Genomic DNA, 20,092 nt, shown 5'->3' with positions numbered 1-20,092 from the left:
ATTTTGGTACAAAGCATAATGCTGTCAAACTTAAATAGAAATATTCCAGAATGTGGAGTGGTGTGTTGTTTTTTGAGGTAAATGGGCCCCATTTACATTAGTTCTTTGATGTTAAATTCCTTGCTGCACATCAGAGAACAGTTGCTTCTTCCCTGGAGCAAGTTTTCTTTCTTCTTTTCCCCCCACCCTTTGATTTTTTTCCTCCTTTTTTTTCCCTTTTTTTTGGGTTTTGTTGTTGTTTTTTTTTAAGTTTGCTTACACTTTTATCTAACTAATTATGGAGGATCAGCTTATGTATGGCCACATTAATCTAGTTGCAGACATTTTGAAAAATGATTCTTTCATAGCTGGTACCCTAAACAGAGAAGTTCTTAAAATATGCTTTACTATTAGTAAATATGGTTGTGTGTATATATATATATATATATATATATATATATATATATAAAACCCTCTAGTGAGAGTTATGAAGATAGAGAATCATGGAATCATTTAGGTTGGAAAAGACCTTTAAGTTAATTGAGTCCAACCATAAACCCAACACTGCCACTAAACCATGTCATAGAATTCCAGAATGGTTTGGGTTGGAAGGGACCTGAAAGCTCATCCAGTTCCACCCCCTGGCATGGGCAGGGACATCTGCCACGAGCCCAGGTTGCTCCAAGCCCCATCCAACTTAAATTAAAAGTCCCCTCAAATACACCTTATACCTTAAAAATAGCATATAAATACTTTGTAATTAGGGTAGAACAAGGTGTGCTTTTGCAGTGTGGTCCCATCATAGATCCTTTACTCTTTTGTTCTTAATAATTCTGCTCAGTTTCATGAAAGGAGAAAATGAAAAAGGGGCTGTATTAGAGTAGCACCCACTAATTCAGACACCACATCTGTAGTGCTAATACCATTTTTAATTTTTATGTGAAATTTTTTGTTGAAGTCGATGCAGTTTTGCTCAGCAACCACAATATGATGCTTTAAGCCTTGTTAAAGAATTACAGTTGGTTTTTAAAACCAATTAACTGTAACGAGGACATAATCTTTTTAATGCAAAAGTCCTCACTCTGTAATACAAAATAACTGCATGTTAAATTGTCATAATCAGATAATTTTAGCTAAAATACGTATTAACTGTGTGAAACTAAACAGAAGTTAATTTTTGAATCGGTGGCATTCCTCTATGGCTTATCCAATTTAAACCTTTTTTTCATTACAAAAATGGATATTACAATTGATGCTTCTGACAAGTTTTTGCCAAGTGGGAATTTCAGCAGCCACCTTTTGCACACAGAAAACCGGTTCCAGACCATTAACTGGATTTGCAGCGCTGCCCATTGCTATAAAAAGAGCTCGGCTTTAATGAAGGCTGGCTGACCCTCCAAATGTTCACCTTGCACTTGGGTTCTTATTCATTATGTTTCTGAAATAGCAATAACCTGAAAGGGAGGGAATGCCCTTAAAATAACGCAGAAGCAACTCGTGAGCCGAGCAGCCGGTTGGAAAAGCAGGGGCCCAGGAAACTGCTCTGTGTGTGTGTGCACCAGGCCAGGGTGAACCTTCTCACTTGTCAGCATAAATGGGATATAAATCCTCCCCAGAGCTCACTGTACACAGCTATGTGTGTGTTTACTTTGCTGGAACTCGTTCCTTAAAAAAAAAAAAAAAAAGAGTAAACAGGTTTTTGGGGTGTAGCAGAGCTGCACGTGCCACAGGGAAGGAGGTTTGTGCCTCCTGTGGCTGCACAGCAACAGCCTGTGTAAAGAGGGATTAAATTGGTTTTGTCACAGGTTTTTAAAAAGGAGAAGCTTCATATTTCTGCAATAAAAGACAAAGTGGAGAAGAGGGCTCCCAGGCATCCCCAGGAGTCAGATCTCTTCAGCTGAGCAGTGCTGGAACCTGTGGGCTGTAACTCTGCCTTCTGCAGAGCTGTGCTGGTGCTGCTCGTGTGGGTTGTGATGATGCAAGACCTGTCAGGTGTTACAGGTGTGAGAAAAGCTGGAGTCAGCAGGAATCACAGAATGGTTTGGGTTGCAAGAACCTTAAAGGTCATCTCATCCCACCCCCTACCATGGGCAGGGACCCCTTCCACTAGCCCAGGTTGCTCCAAGTTCTGTCCAACCTGGTCTTGGACACTTCCAGGGATGGGGCAGCCACAGCTTCTCTGGGCAACCTGTGCCAGGGCCTCCCCACCCTCCCAGGGAATAATTTCTCCCTATTATCCCATCTAACCCTCCTTCAGCTCAAGGCCATTCCCTTCTTGTTCTATTGCTACATGCCCTTGACAAGTCCCTCTCCAGCCTTCCTGTAAACCTTCTTTAGGTACTGGAAGGGAGTGTCCATAGGTTTTAGTGCCACAGAGCTACCATAGCCAATTTTAGACAGCTGGAGCCAATCCTTGTGCAATCTCCAATGGAAGCTTTGGGATCTCAGTACCTCTGGAATTTAGACCTCTCAAATAGGGATGTTTGGGGCTGCAAGTGAATGCAAGAATCTGTGGTTTGTTGATGGCTGGGAGACAACTTATAAAATATTTTGCTAATTGGAATTTGTTAAAGCCATTGTAAAGTAAAATGTTGCAACTCCCTTTAAGTAAACTGGTGGGATATACTGTCTTTGCCTTCAGTTAGGAATAAAGCACCGAAATTCAGCGTTTCTTTCCTTTGGGTCACCTCTGTCGTGTCTCTCAGAGGTCAGCCTGGTTCTACTCAGTGTGAACAAACAAATTCTAGTTTGTTTATGGAAGTTATGAGTGGGTTTTTTATTATTTATTGGGATTTCTTCTCTGGGTTCAGGAGGTTATAAAGCTGCTTCTATGAAGGATGAGGACTTTTACCCCAGGCAAGTTGAGCGAGAGCAGCTGTAACGTGATCTTGCAGTGCCTTGCTGAGGAGTGTCTCTCCCTTTCTGGGAGTAACAGTAATTTATACTATTACTGTAATTTATTTTTTGCTTTTTTCCCCCCTAAAGATAAACTGACAGTTTCAGTCACTTTATGTTATGCAGTGGTGGTAAAACATCATCTGAAACTGGACTGCAATACAATAGAAAAGTGTTAACATTGGTCAGCTGAGTACAAAGAGAAATGGAGCAGGACAGAGCTCTCTGGGTTAACTGCTGTGTCACCACACGTTTTATTTATGCACTCCCATGATTTGCCCTCACTGTGTTTGTGGCACACTTTGAATGACAAGTGTAGAAAAAGTGAAATTTAATTTGTCTGGTGCTCCAGAATTATTCTATATGCTGTTTTAAACCAACAAGTGGTGCCATTATCTCTATTTATAATGAAAAACAACTGAAGTGTGTTCTTAAAAATGGGGGTAAGTTATCAAATTATGGTGGTAGGTTACCAAATTTGTTAATTGATAAATGAAGTTTGATATCTGAGTCTTAGTAATTTGAGTAGATTCCTTGGTACCAACAAACACATGAACTAGAGATGTCCGTATGTTTCATAATCTTGGAATTTGAAGGGATTCAAGATCTTCAGTGGCACATCATGTGAAGTGGAGGATTCCTTTGAACTGGCTGTAATATACTTACATTAAGCTGCACCTTACAGAGCTGCCTGGATTGCAGGGGATCATTCCAGCCCTACCACACTCTGCAGCCTTAAGCTCCGAAATTTATAGCCCGGTGAAATCAATAAGAACTGTTTGCTTGACTGAAATCCCTGGGGGTTGCAGAAATGGAGTTTTCGATCTTAAAACCGGATCCAGGCAGGGTTCAGAGGCTTTGGGGTCCCCCAAAGTCACGGGGCAGCGGCGGGGGCCGTGTTTGGGTGCTGGATGCTGTGCCGGAAAACTAAGGACGACAGATCAAAGGTTTGAGCAGGAGGTCAGATAGGTTTTGAAAACTTAATCAGCTTAAATTTGCTTCAGAACTCAGCTGCGTAATGTTCTGTCCCCCCTAAGAAAATATTTGTCTTAGACACCTGTCCTGGAGTTTTAGAGCCAAGAAGACGAGAGCGCTCAGCAGTTCACCTGAGGACAGCGTGGTGGGGCTGGGCTGGGCTGGTTGCTGCAGGAAAAGTACAAGTCAGAATTCTGTCCTGAAATGAAATAGAATTTATTTTTGTATTAATATCGTTATTATCAAATTATCTCTGCAATTAAATTATCTGGGGGGGGGGGGAAACGTTAAGAGCTATTTTTCCTGCAGTTATTGAAATATTTGCCTGCTGGATTGTGATATGACAAAGCAGCCTTGTTCTCTGTTTGTTTTATTCTCTGAGTTGTGAAAAAAATGCTGGGAGAAGGAAAGAGCTGTATGTCCAAGAGCTGGTTCAGCTGCATCCTGGGTCGATTTTCAGTGTAATCCCCACCTTTCCATGAGAAGGGACATGCAATGGGACAAAAGACAGTTGCAGACACAGCCCTGATATGTGAAGCTGTGCACTGGCAGCCTGTGCCTGGGACTTTCTCCTCATTTTTCCCCTCCATTCAGAAGCAGATTCACCCTGATAAACTCATTTGTGTGTGTTGCCTCCTTCCCCAGCCACACACACACACACACACACACACACACACACTCTCTCACACTCACTCGTTCTCTCCTTTTTTTTTTTTTTTTAATCTGCAAAGTCTTTATGTTTTTCTAATAATTGGCAGCAGAGGTACAGTTTCTCCCCTCTTTTAAGTGATGAATAGTTGGCCCGAGATCAAAGCCAAGCCCTTGTGGTTTTTTGGCTGCCACAAAAGGGCGTTGGGGCTGGCGCGGGGCCGGCGCTCGGCGATAGGCATGTGGGTGAGGTGCCAAGCCGAGGGGTCGGTGGCAAAGTGTCTGTACACGTTCCTCCTCTGAGCTAAGCTGGTTGTCTCCTGTGTGTGTTCCAGGCCAGCAGCAGACTGAAGCAGACTGAGAAGGAGTACAGTCAGAGACTGGCTAAATCCTCGCAGGTAGGTGGTGACAAGACAGGAGCCTGCAGCGAGTCTGTGGAGTTTGGAGACTTGGTGGGAAGTGGAATTAATTCTGCTCTTGAGTGTGGGTCTTGACAACCAGAATCACAGGACATGGCGAGCTGGAAGCAAATCACAAGGATCATCCAGTCCAACTCCTGGCCCTGCCCAGGACCATCCCCAAGAGCCACACCCTGCCTGAGAGGATCATCCAAACCCTCCTGGAGCTCTGGCAGCCTTGGTGCTGTGCCCACTGCCCTGGGGAGCCTGGGCAGTGCCCAACCACCCTCTGGGGGAAGAACCTTTCTCTCATCTCTAGCCCTAAACCAAGAGAAGCTTTAACTGTATCCCAGTTTCCATCCAGTGTCTTTCTTGCAGATTTTAACCTTTCAAAACCCACAAAGCTTAAAGCTGACTAGCAAAAACAGGTGGGGTCTTTCTGAGTTCTAAATTTCATCTTTTTGATCTACTTTTTCATCTCCTGGGGACCCAAGAGGACTGAGTCCTCCTTCAGTCAGTGGGAAGGGAAGGTGAGGTGCTCCATCAACCAGCACATCTCATAGAACCAGGAGCAGCTGCACAACCAGGGCTTGCATTCTGTATTAAAGGTGGTGTCACGTGGGCAGTCAATGGTGGGACAACAGCCCCAACTGTGTCATCTTCATCTTTATCATTGCTCCTCACCAGTCCTGCACTTCTGCCCAAGAAAAAACACCTTGAGGAATGTCAGTGTCCTAAAAGCAAACTGGTTTTGACTCGAATTTTTGTTCTTCAGAGTGGTATTTCAACACGGACGATGTTGAATTTACTTATGTACTTAAAAATGGTAAGACGGGGTGATTTTTAAATATTTCACCTTTCAGTTTGACTGACAGGTAACACTGAAGTGTGAAAAATGATGGAGATGCAACCAGAAGTTAAGCTTTTAATAATAAGAAAATTGCCACGAGGGTTTGTGTGGAGGTGTCATTCTCCTCGTTCCTCCCAGCCACAGCTGAACGTCTACCTGGGTTTGAAAACTCTGTTTTCAGCCAGTAGTCTCATAATATTCTTTTAAAGTCAATAAAAACACTACAAAGAAGGGTTTAGCAGCCTCTAAACTAGACAGAAGTGACCAGTGAGACAATAACAAGAAACTGCAAACTTTACTGTTTTACCAACACTTTAAAATGTTTTAGAACTCATTTTCAACTCCTTTGAGAATCATTTGCTGAGACACTTGTCCAGAATTCTTTTGGTGACATTTATTGGACTGTTACTTTTTCACACTGCATTTTTTGACACTGCATTTATCAGACTCATTGCTAAATATGTCTTATATTACATTTCTAAAACCTAACATGTATTTTCTACACATTTATTTGCATACAGAGAGGTTGTGGGGTCTCCATCCTTGGAGATCCTTAAATCTGACTTGGCATGATACTGAGCAACCAGCTCTGGGTGATCCTGATTTGAGCTGGTCCATTCCACCCACAGCAATTCTATAATTTTGTGGTAAATCAGAGAGAATGCTCTCTCTCCTAAATGCCTTTTAGTGAGTTTTGGGAGCCTTATTTATAAAGAAAGAAACAACAGCAACAAAAAAACTTCTATTTTTTTATCTTTCCATCTGAACCTGAATAGCAGGAAATGGATAATGTCACTACAAAAATGACTCTTGGTCCATTCCTTAAAGAATAAATGGAATAATTTAAGCATTTATGAATTTTTAAACAAGAGATGAGGGAAATTGCTTTAATTGTTGCAGTGGGAACACCAAGGTGGTGCAGCGCGAGGTAAGAACTCTTTAACCTAAATGTCAGAATAAATTCTGTCACACTGAAATTTATTGGCCTGTAGAATAGTCTCAAAATGGAAAAATTTGGGGGACATGTTTTTTATTAAGGAGGGCATTGCTGTAACCAATACTGGGGAGAACTGGACCCGTGACCAGGACCTTGGCACTTCCTGGGGCAGACACAACACGTACATCATCTGTCAGGGCCATTTGGCACCATAAAGCAGTTTCACCCTGATGTCTGAATTTCTTTAGTTTTCTGGATTTAAATCAAATCCCTAAAGTTACTTGAACATAGTTGGGTTTGGTTTTTTTTTTTTTTTTTTTTTTTGTAGCTCACTATTAATAATGGGTCAATCACAATGTTTCTTGTGGTCGTGTTGCTGACAACATCTGTCTAATCTTACTCTCTGTGGCCTCTTGGAACATTCACTTTTAACACCCACACAGAGAAGAGATTTCAAGAAATTTCCTCTGAAGTTTATACAAAGTAAATAGATTTTTTTTTTGGATTTTTTTTTTTTTGCTCTGAAAAGCACTGCACAAAGCAGATCTTTCTTCATCAATTCATGCTGAAATTTCCTTGCCCTTATTTCAGAGCTCCTGTGCTAGCCCGGGGTCTTAACCCAGGAAAAGCTTTAAATCCCACATTTGTCTTATGTTGAAGGGTTTGTTATTTTGTTTTCTTTTGCAGAAGTGACAAAGTGGGACAACACAAAGTACTATAGGTTTTCATGTTTTGGGTGTATTTTTTTTTTTTAATCTGTGTTTTCTTTTGGAAAAGAAATATCTCATAATCTGTGTTATTCCCTGGGATTTCTCTGGTAGTAAAACAGAGAAACAAATTTATAACAGGTTTTAATCAGTCCTTTTCCCCTTTCCCAGTGATTCCTGTACCTTCATTTGTAGCACATTTCTTATTACATTAGCCCTGGCCTGTTAGTAGTGTTTTAGAACTATTTTTTTCCTAGATAATCATGTAATTAGTATAGTCAAATGTTTCTCTACCAGTGAGGAGGCCTGGCAGATACAGAGTCTAAGCACTCTGGTAGTCCCTCCCTGAACTTCCTCTGGGCTAAAGTGCTTTTAGAATTAGACTGCATTATGCTGCTACAGCAGCTTAACCTTAAGCTTGAATATATCCATTAAAGTCAGTGACTCTCCTGCATGTTTAAGTGCTTTGCTGGGTGCTGACATGTCAGTATAAAATTCTGTAAATATGCCTAAAGGATCAGGTTTAGTTATGACTTTCCCCAGTGATGAAAAAGGTGGAACAAGTACAGTTCAACAAATCACGAGTGAATCATTTAAGGGTCTCATTTAAGGGTCCTGGATGTGGAATCAGGTCCCTGCTGTATTGCTAAGGAGAATCTGCTCCTTTCAGCAGCTCAGAAATTTCGCTATCACATTTAAATTTCAGCCCAGTATGTAAATGTGGGCGTTTTTCTTCTCAGCAATATCAAGCTGTAAAACATCCTTCTGGAAAACGAGCTGCCCAAACTCTCCCTCCTGGTCTCGGGGCAGGGGCAGGCTGGGAACAGGCTCGGTTTTTGAACATCACAGATGTGCTTTGTTCTCATGAGTAAATATTTTGGAATGTCGTAGTGGAAAACCCTTCCAAATATTTTGTGTTCAGCGATTTTTGTCGTTTCCAGCCTCGCTTATGTTCCTCTTCTCTGCGTGGAATTTTGTGCCTGCTAGGGCGCAATATGGTAATTCCAAATATTTAGCTTGCACAGCAGAGTTTGCCGGTGCCATGTTTGTACCAAGCATAAAAAACATGCAAAATACATGCCTTTCACTGAAGGGAGATTTAACCTGCTGTTTTCTTTTTAGGTCATAGCTGAACTTAAGACAACCATTTCCTCCCTGACAGAGGAGAACAGCCGGCAGCAGCTTGTGGCGGAGCAGCGGCTCCAGGAAGTTATACAGAAGTTGGAAGATGAGAAGCAGCAGCTGATGACAGATAATGACAGAGCAATCAAGGTAATCTGGGGATTTTAATCCCTGATTCTGCTGGCTGGGGGAGTGTAATTAAAAGTTCTGCAGCGGGCAGATGAGTGCAGGTATCGCTCCTGCTCAGTCTGGGCACCGGAGCTGGACTTTGATGTAGCTGATGACTCAAACTTCCTTTCCTCCAGCTGATCCTGGGCATAAAACACATGGACTGGGCAAATCTAATCCAGCCACTTCAGTCAAATACTTGAGTCTTTCCTGTTCTCTTTCTTTTAATATTGACTCTGATATTTTAGCGTATTTTCATCACCTTTAAACAGTGCTTTGAGGACTTCAAGAAATAAAGGTGAGGCATCAAAATGGCACAACCTGTAGCTTGGTTTTCACATCCTCAGCTTTCAGATTTAAGGCTGCAGTGATTCTATGATTCTATGAAAGGATGTTCTTAGCTTCCATTGAAAACTATATGCAAAGTCTGTACTAAATGTGAATGGAATGAAGTATTTGTATTTTTGTTTGTTAGATTTCTGCATATTCTGCGTCAGAATTGCACTCTCGGGCCTTTTTCAACTCTTTTAAGAGACTGCTGGGTTTGAATAGCCTGAGTCTGTTCTTGCTGCTTTGACACCTTGATTCAAAGTGGCTGCAGAGAATCCTGGGAACAGTTTCTAAACATTTTTCTTTTCACAGTAGTAAAGAGCAATGGAAGAGTTTGGAAACAAGCAATCTGCTCAGATTGACAACAAAAACACATCATGAAAATTTGTATAGAAGAAGAAAATTACCTTTTTATTTTGGAAAGCCATTACTTGCCCCAAAGAATTACATTATTAAATCTAGAAACTCATGAAAAAAATGAACTCATACAGTTAAACTTTTTGTGCTAAAAAGATACAGTGGAAGTTTTTGCACCTTGAAACTGTCTGATGTTGGGTTATGGTGCAGTTAATGTTGTCCTCTATATTTGAACAACTTGCATTAGGTTGTCATTACTATCTTTACTTTCTTACATCAATTATTTAATGATTATTATTTTTTCCTCCATGAAAATTTCTGCCTTTATTTGTGTGTTTGTTGAGGAACAGAATTTTCTTTCTGATCATTGTTTAGTCTCTCCTGTCAAAGGTATAACCATAAAAATGTTGGCTGTAATCTGTTCTCCAAATTGAATCACCAAAGGTAGGTTTTTTTAATCACTGAACTCTGCCAATAGAACACAGTTAAATCACATTACTTTGGGGTACAGGGGAATTTTTGCCACTTAGGAAAATGTTCTATTTGTAGTTCTCCACTTTTCCAGTGGCCACCTAAATCTACAGAAACCCTGTGACAGTAGAATCATCTGCCACAGAGTCAAAAATATGCTGTAATTCAAGTTATCATGGTACCTTCTTGAGTAACACATTCAAAAAATGTTTACCAGCTTTTTGTCTTCTGGTGCAAATTCTATTGTTGAATTTGTGGATTCACTTAAACTAAGTTAAGTTCAATGGGAGTAATTCAGCTGTTGGTAACACCAGTGTTTGAACACTAATGATTACAGGTCCTATGAAATCCTTCTCCATGTAAATCAGCTATTATAAACTCAATTTTGATGTTATTACCTCACAACATAATGAAATCCATAAAAACCACAGGGCAGTTTTGCACAGGGTTTCTGAGCAGTGTCCCAGAGTTTTTAGGGCTGGTGCTAGGAGTATGTTTTGTAAGATTTTGTCAACTTGGGGAAGAAATTGGAGGAGCTGTTTTGTTTGGAGTTCTTGAACTTGGTTTAGTATCATTAATACTGTACTTTAAAAAAAAAAAACCATCTTCCTTTGAAACCACTGATTTAATGGAAATTTACTGAAATCCAGATACTCAAACAAAAAAATTCTTAGGAAGGTAAACTGTGTATTTTTAAGAACCACACATATTTCTAGACAAGCATATGCAGAAATACTTTGCTTTTTATTAGCCTGAGGCAAAAAAAAAGCCAAAACATTTTGGTGAAAGTGGAATCCTGGATGTCCTGGAGATGGGGAATAACATCTAACTCAGGGTAAGCTGAAGACCTGGAGGGATGATTAAAGAAACATTCTAAAAACAAAGCCATTCTTAATATAATGTAAACCTTTGAGAAGACTCGATGTAGTATAAGCTATTGAAAATACTATCATTAAAAAACAGGCATTTGCTAAATATAACATTGATTTAAACTAACATTGAGGAACAGTTTGCAATTTCCTCTATTGGTATTGGGTGGCTTCCTGTAAGACCTTCCAATTATTATTTCCTTTCAAAGGGAGAAATACATTTTTACAGCAACCAACTGGCTCTCAGAGAAGTTTTGGATTTAGGCAGTAAAGTGATATCCAGATGTGGATGCCATAATACATGATTTTGATGTTAATTCAAATTCCTGACTCTCTTTGCTAGTTAAAGGTTTCTGAGTTGTTATTATTGCACAATTGTATCCATCTCCTTCATCTTGTTGTTTTTTTTAAGCAGTATCTTAAATCCTAGTCAAAAAGAGTAAATGAAACTTTTAAGAACATTTTGCTTCTTTTGAAAACCTAAAAACCCAATCTGACAACACTTTTTGGCTTCAGGTGGCCTCAGTTTGGGTCAGTTTGAGACCAGCAGTTAAATGCCTTGGCACTCTGTGTTAGGCCATGGTTAGTCTGACCTAAGGGCAAGTAAAACTTGTCATCACTCCTAAAATCAGGATAAAATTTTGGCTCATCACATTCCTTTCTCACGGCTTTTAAGGTGTCCCCTTTGCTGTGGAGCTGTGAAGTCTCGTGGCAGAGCTCCAAGTACCAGTGGTCTGTCTGATCCCAAAAACTCAGCTCATCCTTCAGTGCCACGGAACATATCTTTGCTTTGAACTTGCCAGGAGTTGCATCCTTTGGAGCAGAGCCCAAGGATGCTGCAGGGGGGCTGGGAAGGGACAAATCCAGCCCAGCTCACCTGGTCCCTGTGCTGTGCCTCACCTGGGGTGTGCACACGCCTCGGGCATCAGGAACCATTGGTCTGGACCATGGGATTAGTTGGGAGCAGAGCTGTATTAATGCCCTGCAGATGTTTGGAAAGGCTGCTTAAATTGCCACGTCTGTTATCCCATTTGTGGTGCTCCAGGCTGGGATTGCAGGAGGAACCCTCCAGTTGGGTTGGGTGCTGAACTCCTGGCAGTGTCTGCAGGAGCTTCGCTGGTCACTGCAGGGGGGGGAAACTTGTGAAGGATGAATTTAAATTAATTTTTTAGCATCCCAGTAGTGATCTACCCACAGCAACCTGGAGCTTGATAGATTCAAATAAGTAGGGAATTCACCCAACTTCTCTGCTGCTTTTTGTTACTGGTTGGACTGGGCAGCATCGTGAAGTTTATGGCATCACAGAGATACCTTGAGGTTATTTATGAAATCCCAGCCTTAGTTGTTTGGGGTTTTTATATGAAATTCTTTTGGATTCTGGGATTGAAAACGCAAAACAGTTCCTGGGATTGGAACTGCAAAACACGTTCAGAGCATTTTAATGTTGAAGTTCATGGCCAAGTGGGGACTCCACATCAAAAAGTAGATTCTGGAAAGAAATGGATGATGGAGAACATACAGTGACGAACCCACAACAGAAAAGGGGGAAAATGATGCTTTTTTTGCCAGATGAACCACATTTGTTGTTTGGTTCCTATTACAGATTCTAGGATTCTGTTATATCCCAGAATTAACACCAAAATTTGAATAGGAAAACATGGTTGGAAGATGACATGTTTCAACACTGTGTTTGTCAGCCAGCTTATGATCTGATTAATTCTGCTAATAAATAAGACTTAAAAGATTTCTAGGAAAGAATGTCCTGTAATATTGTTCCCCTTCATGTGAAAAATTTTGAAGCAGTTGTTTTGCTTTGTTATGTTGAGAGGGGAAAAAAAGTCAAAGTGTATTTTATAGCCATAGCAGAACAAAGGAGAAAACTTCTGGTTTTAAGTTGTCTGGGCCTCCGTGGGCATTGAGTGTTCTTAACATCCTCATATATTTCTATTCTAATGAGGCTGTTGTATCCTGGAGGAAAAGGATAATTTCCTCTCTGCAAAGTACCAAGGGTTTTATCAACATAGAGAATTTCCTCCATGCAAGTGTAAAAAGTACTCGCTCTGCTATAGTTGGGCTCAAGTCAGTCCTTGTTTTAAAGCATTCAGAACATTTCTTAAGGGCACCTGATATCTTTGTTTCCAGAAAGTAGCTGTCAAAATATACTGAAGGTGTTTACAAATCTCTCTAACAGAAAAACCATGTTTTTAAAAATTCAGAGAACAAGCTAATTTTGCATGTTGTTATATTTTACTATCTACCATGTTTATTAGCAAATTTCACTTGTAGCTACAAATAATATTTTGTATTAAAAGGCCCATCAGAGCTATGGGAACATTAACTGAGTTGACTGCAGCTCTGCAGAGGAATTTAGTCTTCCAGAAAACACCTTCTGGAATACCAGCATTGCACTCTGCAAGAGTCAGTGTTGGGATTAGTAAGAATTAAATAATTCTCATTTGTTGGTTTCAAAGTCCCAAGCAAAAGTAAATCTCAGTGGTTTAGATGCCCTTATTAGTGATTAATCAGGGGGGAGATGCATCAGAGAGCTCACAACCAAAACTGCCCTGATCTAGACAAGAAGCATTTTTGGTCCTGTCTTACAAGTGAGACAGTGGAGGGTAAAACCTTGACTTTGTTCAAGGTTTGTGGCAAAGATGGAAGGAAATTAAGACTGTAAGTCCTGGTGGCTCAGAAGGCTGTGACCTCGTGGAACTGATAGCACAGAGGACATTAATTAGGGGAGGAAAATAACCCTAAAAGCTTAGTGAAAACAATAAATGAAAATGTAAAACTGAGGGTAAAGTGAAGAGAGAGGTTATTTCCAGGACATTTTGTTAAGGGAGTCTTGACTTGTTCTGTTCCCCAGGATGCATTGAGAATTAACTACTGCAACCTTGAACACTGTTGAAAGCTGCAGAGCAAACCTTTGTCAACAAACCCCACATTATTGACAAGCTTTTTAAAAATATTCCACTGCGTTTTTTTTTTTATTTTAGCTTTGATGGAGGTCTTATTTTCTTTTTAGCTAGCAGTGCCTGTAAAAAAGGAGGTCAGCATTTCACTGCTGGCACTGACTCATGTCTTGTAAGACATCTGGTCAGAACATGCATCACTGCTGGTGATGGTTGGATGGCCACAGACGTGCCAAGTTCTGTCAGTCACCGAAGGGCCTCAGAGATGTGTGTGTCACAAAGCTCTCCAGAGGGGCCTCAAATCCTTCTAATTGCTTTTGTGGCTAAACATTACCATGATAAACCACTTGGCATGGTGACATAAAGAATTGCAAGGGACCATCTTGATGTTAAATACGTGGAGTCCTTTTTCCTGGGTCTTTATTTCTTTGTGGCTGACTTTGGTCTATAATGATACAAATAACTCTGCAGTGTCTTTTATTAGCAGGGAATTACAAGGCACCAACACTTGCAGCTTAGCATTGTAAAGCAGGCATTAAAATTTACCAGGCAAATAACATTATCTTGTTCATAATTTCCTCTGTTCTGTTTGATCAGCAGAGGAAGTCGTGTCTTCCAAAAGAACAGGTAAATTAAATCTGCTGGTCTTTTATGGATTTACCTTCTCTTTTACATGGGGTCCAAACTCTGAGGCACCTGTTTTTCACAGCCTTTGTTGGTGTGAGTAGTAATTTCACCCAAATTCTCTCTGTTACAGAAATGAGGGTTTAGCCCTGAGCTTTTCAACACTTGCTTGTGCTCTGTCTCTTGATCCATCACATGGTTATCTTTAAAAAGCCTGTATTGACACATCCATTATAAATGGTAATTAAAATAGGCTGACTTTTGTGTTAATGGTAGATGGTTACTGATCACAACTGAAATTCTGATTTTAAAAACTCTGCTCTTCTTTTCAAAAATCACATCTCTTTTCCTGTTGCTGCAGAAATTATTCCATTGTCTGAAGCATAGTACCTTCTCTTCAAAATTACAGGGTTTCAGATGTTTGGCCAGCCAGGCAATGCGAGTGGCTGAGCATCTGTAAGTACTTTATAATATCTTTGACATGCTTTGTGAGACAAAGAATTGAGTCATCTTTTTTTTCCTGCAGCAAGCTTTGCACTCTGGCATTTTTCTTGACTTTTCATGTCTTAACACATTGAAGAACTTACCATGGCCAACAGCAAAATCAGACTTACAAGTTTTATAAAAGGCTAGAGCTGGTGCCTGCCTATTCCTCTGAACTGCAGTCCAGATTTATCCAACAGGTTTAAAACTTGGTATTTTTACTTTTTCCTGCATTGTTGTTGTTGTCCTTAGTGTTTTATTTTCCCTCCAGAAGGCTCTTTGCTTCATGAAGTCCTTTTTATTCCTTTTTAGCCCCAGAAGGGACGCCACCTGTCTCCAAATTATGCACTCTATAAGTGCATAATAAAACATAAAGTCACATATAGATAAACTATAAGGTTTTTTTAATGATGTGGACTACACTAATTTTGCAGTGGAAAAATGGCAAAAAAAAAATCCCAAACCAGCCATAAAATTCAGTGCTTTTAACTGACAAGATAGGAGTAATAACACTGAGAGGTCCTGGGTGATTAGAAAGGTGCAAAGAAAACACTCTTAGTAGTAAGTGTTAAGTAATACTGACATAAGCCCACACAGCTTGTAAAGAAGAGCAGACCATATTTATAACTCTGGTATAAGAAAGTGGAAATTAGCTGTTTTAAGGCTGCTCTGATGCTTAGAGTTTACTGCTGCATTTCAGGGACGTTTCACTCTCCGAAGAGCACGGGGCTTTTTATGTGGAGGAGAAAGTGGTGCTTAAAAAGGCAGAGGTGGGGAGATACCCAGAAGTTAGGAGGCAGAGTGCCTGGGAGGAAGAGCCTGTGCTCCAAAGTCTGGCACTTTACTGGAGAGAAAAGAAAAAAAAAAAAAGAAAAAAGATAAAGATAAAACCAAGTGTCTAATGTCATCCAAAGACAGGGCATCTGTAAAACAGTCTGCGCAGGGCTGTGTAGGCTTTCCAAGGGCTGTTCTTTGTTCCAGTTCCAGTGAGTTCCTGGAACGCAGCCTCCTTCCCTGCTCCTGGAACAGCCTTGACTGCAGGGCTCCTGCAGCCGTGGAGGTGGAAACACAATATGTGTGAACCGTGGATTCAACCAACAAAAGGTTTGCCGGGGAAAACGGCGCCTTCAAAGCGAACCTTCCGCGGGCCGCAAACATTTATAGCTCTGCTCTGAAGGGTTTTTAAAGCCTGGCACGGCAACACCGGTTTGGCAAGCAGAGATTTTTGGGGGATGTGGGCCTGCTCTATTATCAACATCTACTTCCCTTAGATATCTTCCTTACTCATCCCAGGAGTGGGCTGGAATATCCCCCAGATTGCCCCGGGTGATCCCACTGTGCCTACGCGACTTCCAGGATTTGTGTCAACCTTTTTTTTTTATTTTGCAAAACCGAGTGTTCTGCTATAGGTTTGCTTTTGGGTTTGTGTGCTGGTCGTGGTGCAGGGATATCAGCAGGAGAGAGTCACTGAGGATTTCAGCTTTATGCATTAAAGCACTCTTGCCAAAATGAGTGTTGACTTTAGAAATCTTCAGATTCCATTTAGAACTTTCTGCTGGCTCTCCAGCCTCGTGTGTAACTGAAACTCAAGAAGATCAAATATCAGAGTGTTTTTTTGAGAAATGACTGGCTAACACTTTTGAATGGCAGATCGCAGGGAAATAGAAATATCTTTGTTAAACTTACCATTTTCATAATAGTTGGCCTTTTCTTGAGCGTAACAAGAGAAACCTGGTGAATGTGATACCTGTGCATGGTAACTATTTACCAATATTTAAAGGCAGGGTAGCAGAAGTATCAAGTGGTCTGTAGCACTCTTAGAGTTTTTGAAAGGCATTGCCTTAATTTTCTGTAACAGCAGTGGTTTTTTTTCCCGTGCAAAATGAAAATACCTATTGTTTTCTTAGTATTAAAAGATTAGTTACAAAGAGCTACTAAAGGAAAGCAGCCAAAGCTGCCATATTTCTGCCACTTTTCTTGCGTCAGTGGAGTTGAGAATAAAAGAACTTTCCAAGTTACAGTACTGTACTTGAAAGGGAAAAAAGTATGCAGGGACTTTTATCTGTGTATTCAGTAGATCAGATGGCAAAGTCACCCCGGGAGCTGAGCAGGGGAACAGCTTCTGCTTTTCTTAGTAAGCCTGGAGTGTGAAGCAGCCCCAAGTACGACATCAAAAGGTACAAATACGCGTCGAGTGTAAAGTTTGGGCTTTTCAAAACATCTCCCTAATTAGCACAACTCGGGTATTTGCAGTTCCAGCTCTGACTTTCTCACAGTTGTGTGCTCAGCAGAAGTGGCTTTCTCATCTCACAGATTTGTGTAAGAGGTTAAACCTACAAATGCTGTCACCAAACCTGACCCGTCGGATCCTCGATACAAACCTATCCCGTTTCCTTCCAGCATCAATCTCCCCATTGTGCCCAGCTGGAAAATGGGAGATGTAGCTCTCAGCCAATTTCTTTTTTTCTAGGAGAACGAGATTGTTTTAATTGAATGTTATTATCAGCCAGTTCTTGTGGTTTGACATGGATTCAAAGTGAAGCCGTTCATCCGCTTAAGGAACGCGTAGGCACTAATAGAATAACCTCAGTGAGTTTTTGGATGCCTCCGTCCTCAGGGAAATTGGTTTGACTTGCCCTTCAGTGGAAATTTTGTGTACTATTGGCAGCCAAAATAGCACAAGAATCCAGAAGCAGAAGAAAGTCTATTCTGTGCGTGGTGCTCTGCTCCCTTTCCCTTTGCAACCTGTACAGTGAATATCTTCTGTTAGTGCACCTTGTTCCCTTGCAGCCCAAGGAACCCATCTCTGTTTTCATACTGTACATGTCTATATAAAAAGGTGGAAAACTAGATTAGTTTTATTGAAAATATGCTTTATTCTTTGAGCCTTTTGCACGTGGATGTTGCATTCAATGTGCATTTAATGTGCATACTCCCTCTTGCACTGGAGTTTGGGGTGCCTTTCTGGGAGTAGTTTATTTTTTACTGATTTATGCACCATTTTGTGTTGATTCTCTGATGAATCCTGATGAACAGAATTTGATACAGTAAATATTTCTTGAAAACATGCATGAAGAAGACTGAGGACTTGAGGCTGAAGCTTGTAAAGAAAACTGTGAACCTCATGGCTGAAGCTTTTTCTTAAGCATTTCTGGGCAGGCATCAGTACTTTTGTATCTTTGGCCTCTCCAAGTAGTTTGACTGTTTTATGGAGCAAAGAGAGTTCACCTGTTTTCCTCTTCAGGGGTCTGTCTATGAAATTTATTCTCAGGAAACTGAAATAAGTGTCACCTACAGGATAAAGTTTAGGACTTTAAATGAACTTCTTGGCAACATCCCCTCCAAAACTGCCAGATAACAGAGGACTGGAAGAGCAGTAAAGCTGGGATGAGTCAAGCACATCAAAAACCTTACTCCTCCAGCACAACCACTTTTTATCTTCTTCTTTTACTAAAACTGTCTCTGCTTATTTTTAGTTCAAGCTTTCACAGCCCTGAAGTCAATAACTTCAATGAAATCAATATGATTTAATAATACAACACGAAGAGTTATCTGCAGTGGTGTTGGAACTGCCTTCACCAGCCTGGACAACCACCTGGGAGACCCAAAATTTGTGTTGCTGGTGTTGAATATGTCTCCTGCATTTGGCACCTCGAGAGAAATATATCCTCAGTGAAAACCCTGGATTGCCAATTATGAAGAATTCATTAAGATTTGCTGAAGTTCAAAGCAAAAAGACCAGTTCCTCACAGGTCAGGGCAGCTCTTCTAATGGTTCCTACTTTGCCTCCAGCAGCAGCTCATCTCCAGAACCTGTTTATTTTTCTGCCAGGGCTGTTGGCAGGTGAACAGAGTCACATCAGATCACCTCACTTGTATTTTATGCTGGAAACCTATGCCCTGAATATGCCATTTTCCTGGCCCAGCGTGGCATGAGATCATGGATTTCAAACCAGTCCATGTTGGCCTTAGAAGACAAAACATGCAGTGCCCCGTTCACTTCCCTTTTGAGATCTGCCAGGAAGTCCCAGCTCAGTTTTGCCCTGGGGTTTGCTCTTACAATTCACACCATCCCAGAGGAACAACGCTTGGTGTGGGGAGGAAGGAGAGCATCACTCATCCTGTCCTGAAAATGCTCTGAAATCAGAGCATTTTCCGAAACAAAAAGGGGTGAGTGCAAGTTCTTCTAGAATCAGATCAGGGAAAAACAAAACAGCCCCTTTTCCAGGAAAATAATTAGTTAGGACATGTCAGCACCTAAACTTCATGCAGATATCCTGTGGTTTGGGAAAACACAGCATTTGTGCACTTACCCAGTGGGCAGCAGTGCTAGTCCAGAATTCATAGACCCACAGAATCATTAAGGTTGGAAAATACTTCCAAGATCACTGAGTCCAACCATCCAGGCTCCTGAGCGTCCCTGTCTCAGGGGCACAACTTCCATTTCAGTGGAAGGTTGTTCTCTCTCTTAGAATTGTTGAAGAGACCTTCAATCCTGAAGTGCTGTAACATTTTCCTTTCTGTTTTCTGCGTGAGTGCCCAGGGACTTGCAGGAGTTCCCACCTGTGGTGCCGTGGTCCAGCTTGGCCTTTTCAATCCTGTTGCCCTTCTCACCCTGTGCCCACCCTTCCACCACCAGGATCTAACCTGGAGGAGACCCGGGGAGAGGATGTGCCCACTCAGGGAAGGATGAAGCCCACAGGAGTGTCCAACCTGCTGCTCCAGGTGCTCTCTCCCTGCTCTGCTCCCTTCCAAGTTTGTTGTGTAAGGAAGGGTAAAAGTACAAACGGGAAAACCAAACATGAAAAGTGAGTTTGTTTGCTTACTGAGAAGCCTGGGAGTGGCAGAATGGAACTGTATAAATCAAAATTCAGGCTACCAAATGTTAGATACCTGCAGAAACACCTGCACCACTGGGCCAAGCCAGAGCTCTGCAGGCAGCTGGAAGGACAAATCGAAGTTGTGCATTGACCCTCTCTGGTCTCAGAAAAAAAGCTGTATATGCTGTATATTTAAATTCCTCTTATTTTTGTTTCTAATGTTAATATAATTCATTTTCCTTCCAGTCTTGCACTTGTAATTCAGCAAGGTAAAGCAGCACTTACTGAAGGCTGTTAACAATTTGAATCGTATCAGTGGATTTTAATTGTCTCTCTGGGAACACCTTTGACCACAGCTGTGCTCTGAGCTCCAAGGAGCAACTCATACCTGGTGGACTGTTTTCTTCCTCTTACCAGAGTAACACATCACTTCTGCTTAATGTTTGTGTCAGTCTGAAAACCATTGCATGGACATGTGCATTTGCAGATCAAGTCTGGTGTTGCTGTGTGCTGACTTGCCAGCATTTGTGTCTCTAACTGAGCCTTCA

At 41.2% G+C, this 20,092-nt stretch overlaps 1 protein-coding gene across 4 annotated transcripts in view; it reads left to right on the top strand.

The window, feature by feature from the left end:
• Window positions 1-20,092, top strand: part of CEP112 (centrosomal protein 112) — a 155,433-nt gene that overhangs the window by 107,127 nt on the left and 28,214 nt on the right. For all 4 annotated transcript variants that reach the window (XM_051797644.1, XM_051797643.1, XM_051797642.1 and 1 more), the window contains 2 exons: window positions 4,833-4,895; window positions 8,512-8,661. In XM_051797644.1, coding sequence (XP_051653604.1) covers window positions 4,833-4,895; window positions 8,512-8,661 — 213 coding nt within the window. The remainder of the gene's footprint in view (window positions 1-4,832; window positions 4,896-8,511; window positions 8,662-20,092) is intronic.

The sequence above is a fragment of the Manacus candei genome, unplaced genomic scaffold, assembly GCF_025592945.1.
Source record: "Manacus candei isolate 608988 ecotype Guabito, Panama unplaced genomic scaffold, ASM2559294v1 h1tg000047l, whole genome shotgun sequence".
Taxonomy (NCBI): Eukaryota; Metazoa; Chordata; class Aves; order Passeriformes; family Pipridae; genus Manacus; species Manacus candei.
Note: the sequence above shows the minus strand (reverse complement) of the source record. Positions and strands in the feature narration are given on the sequence as shown.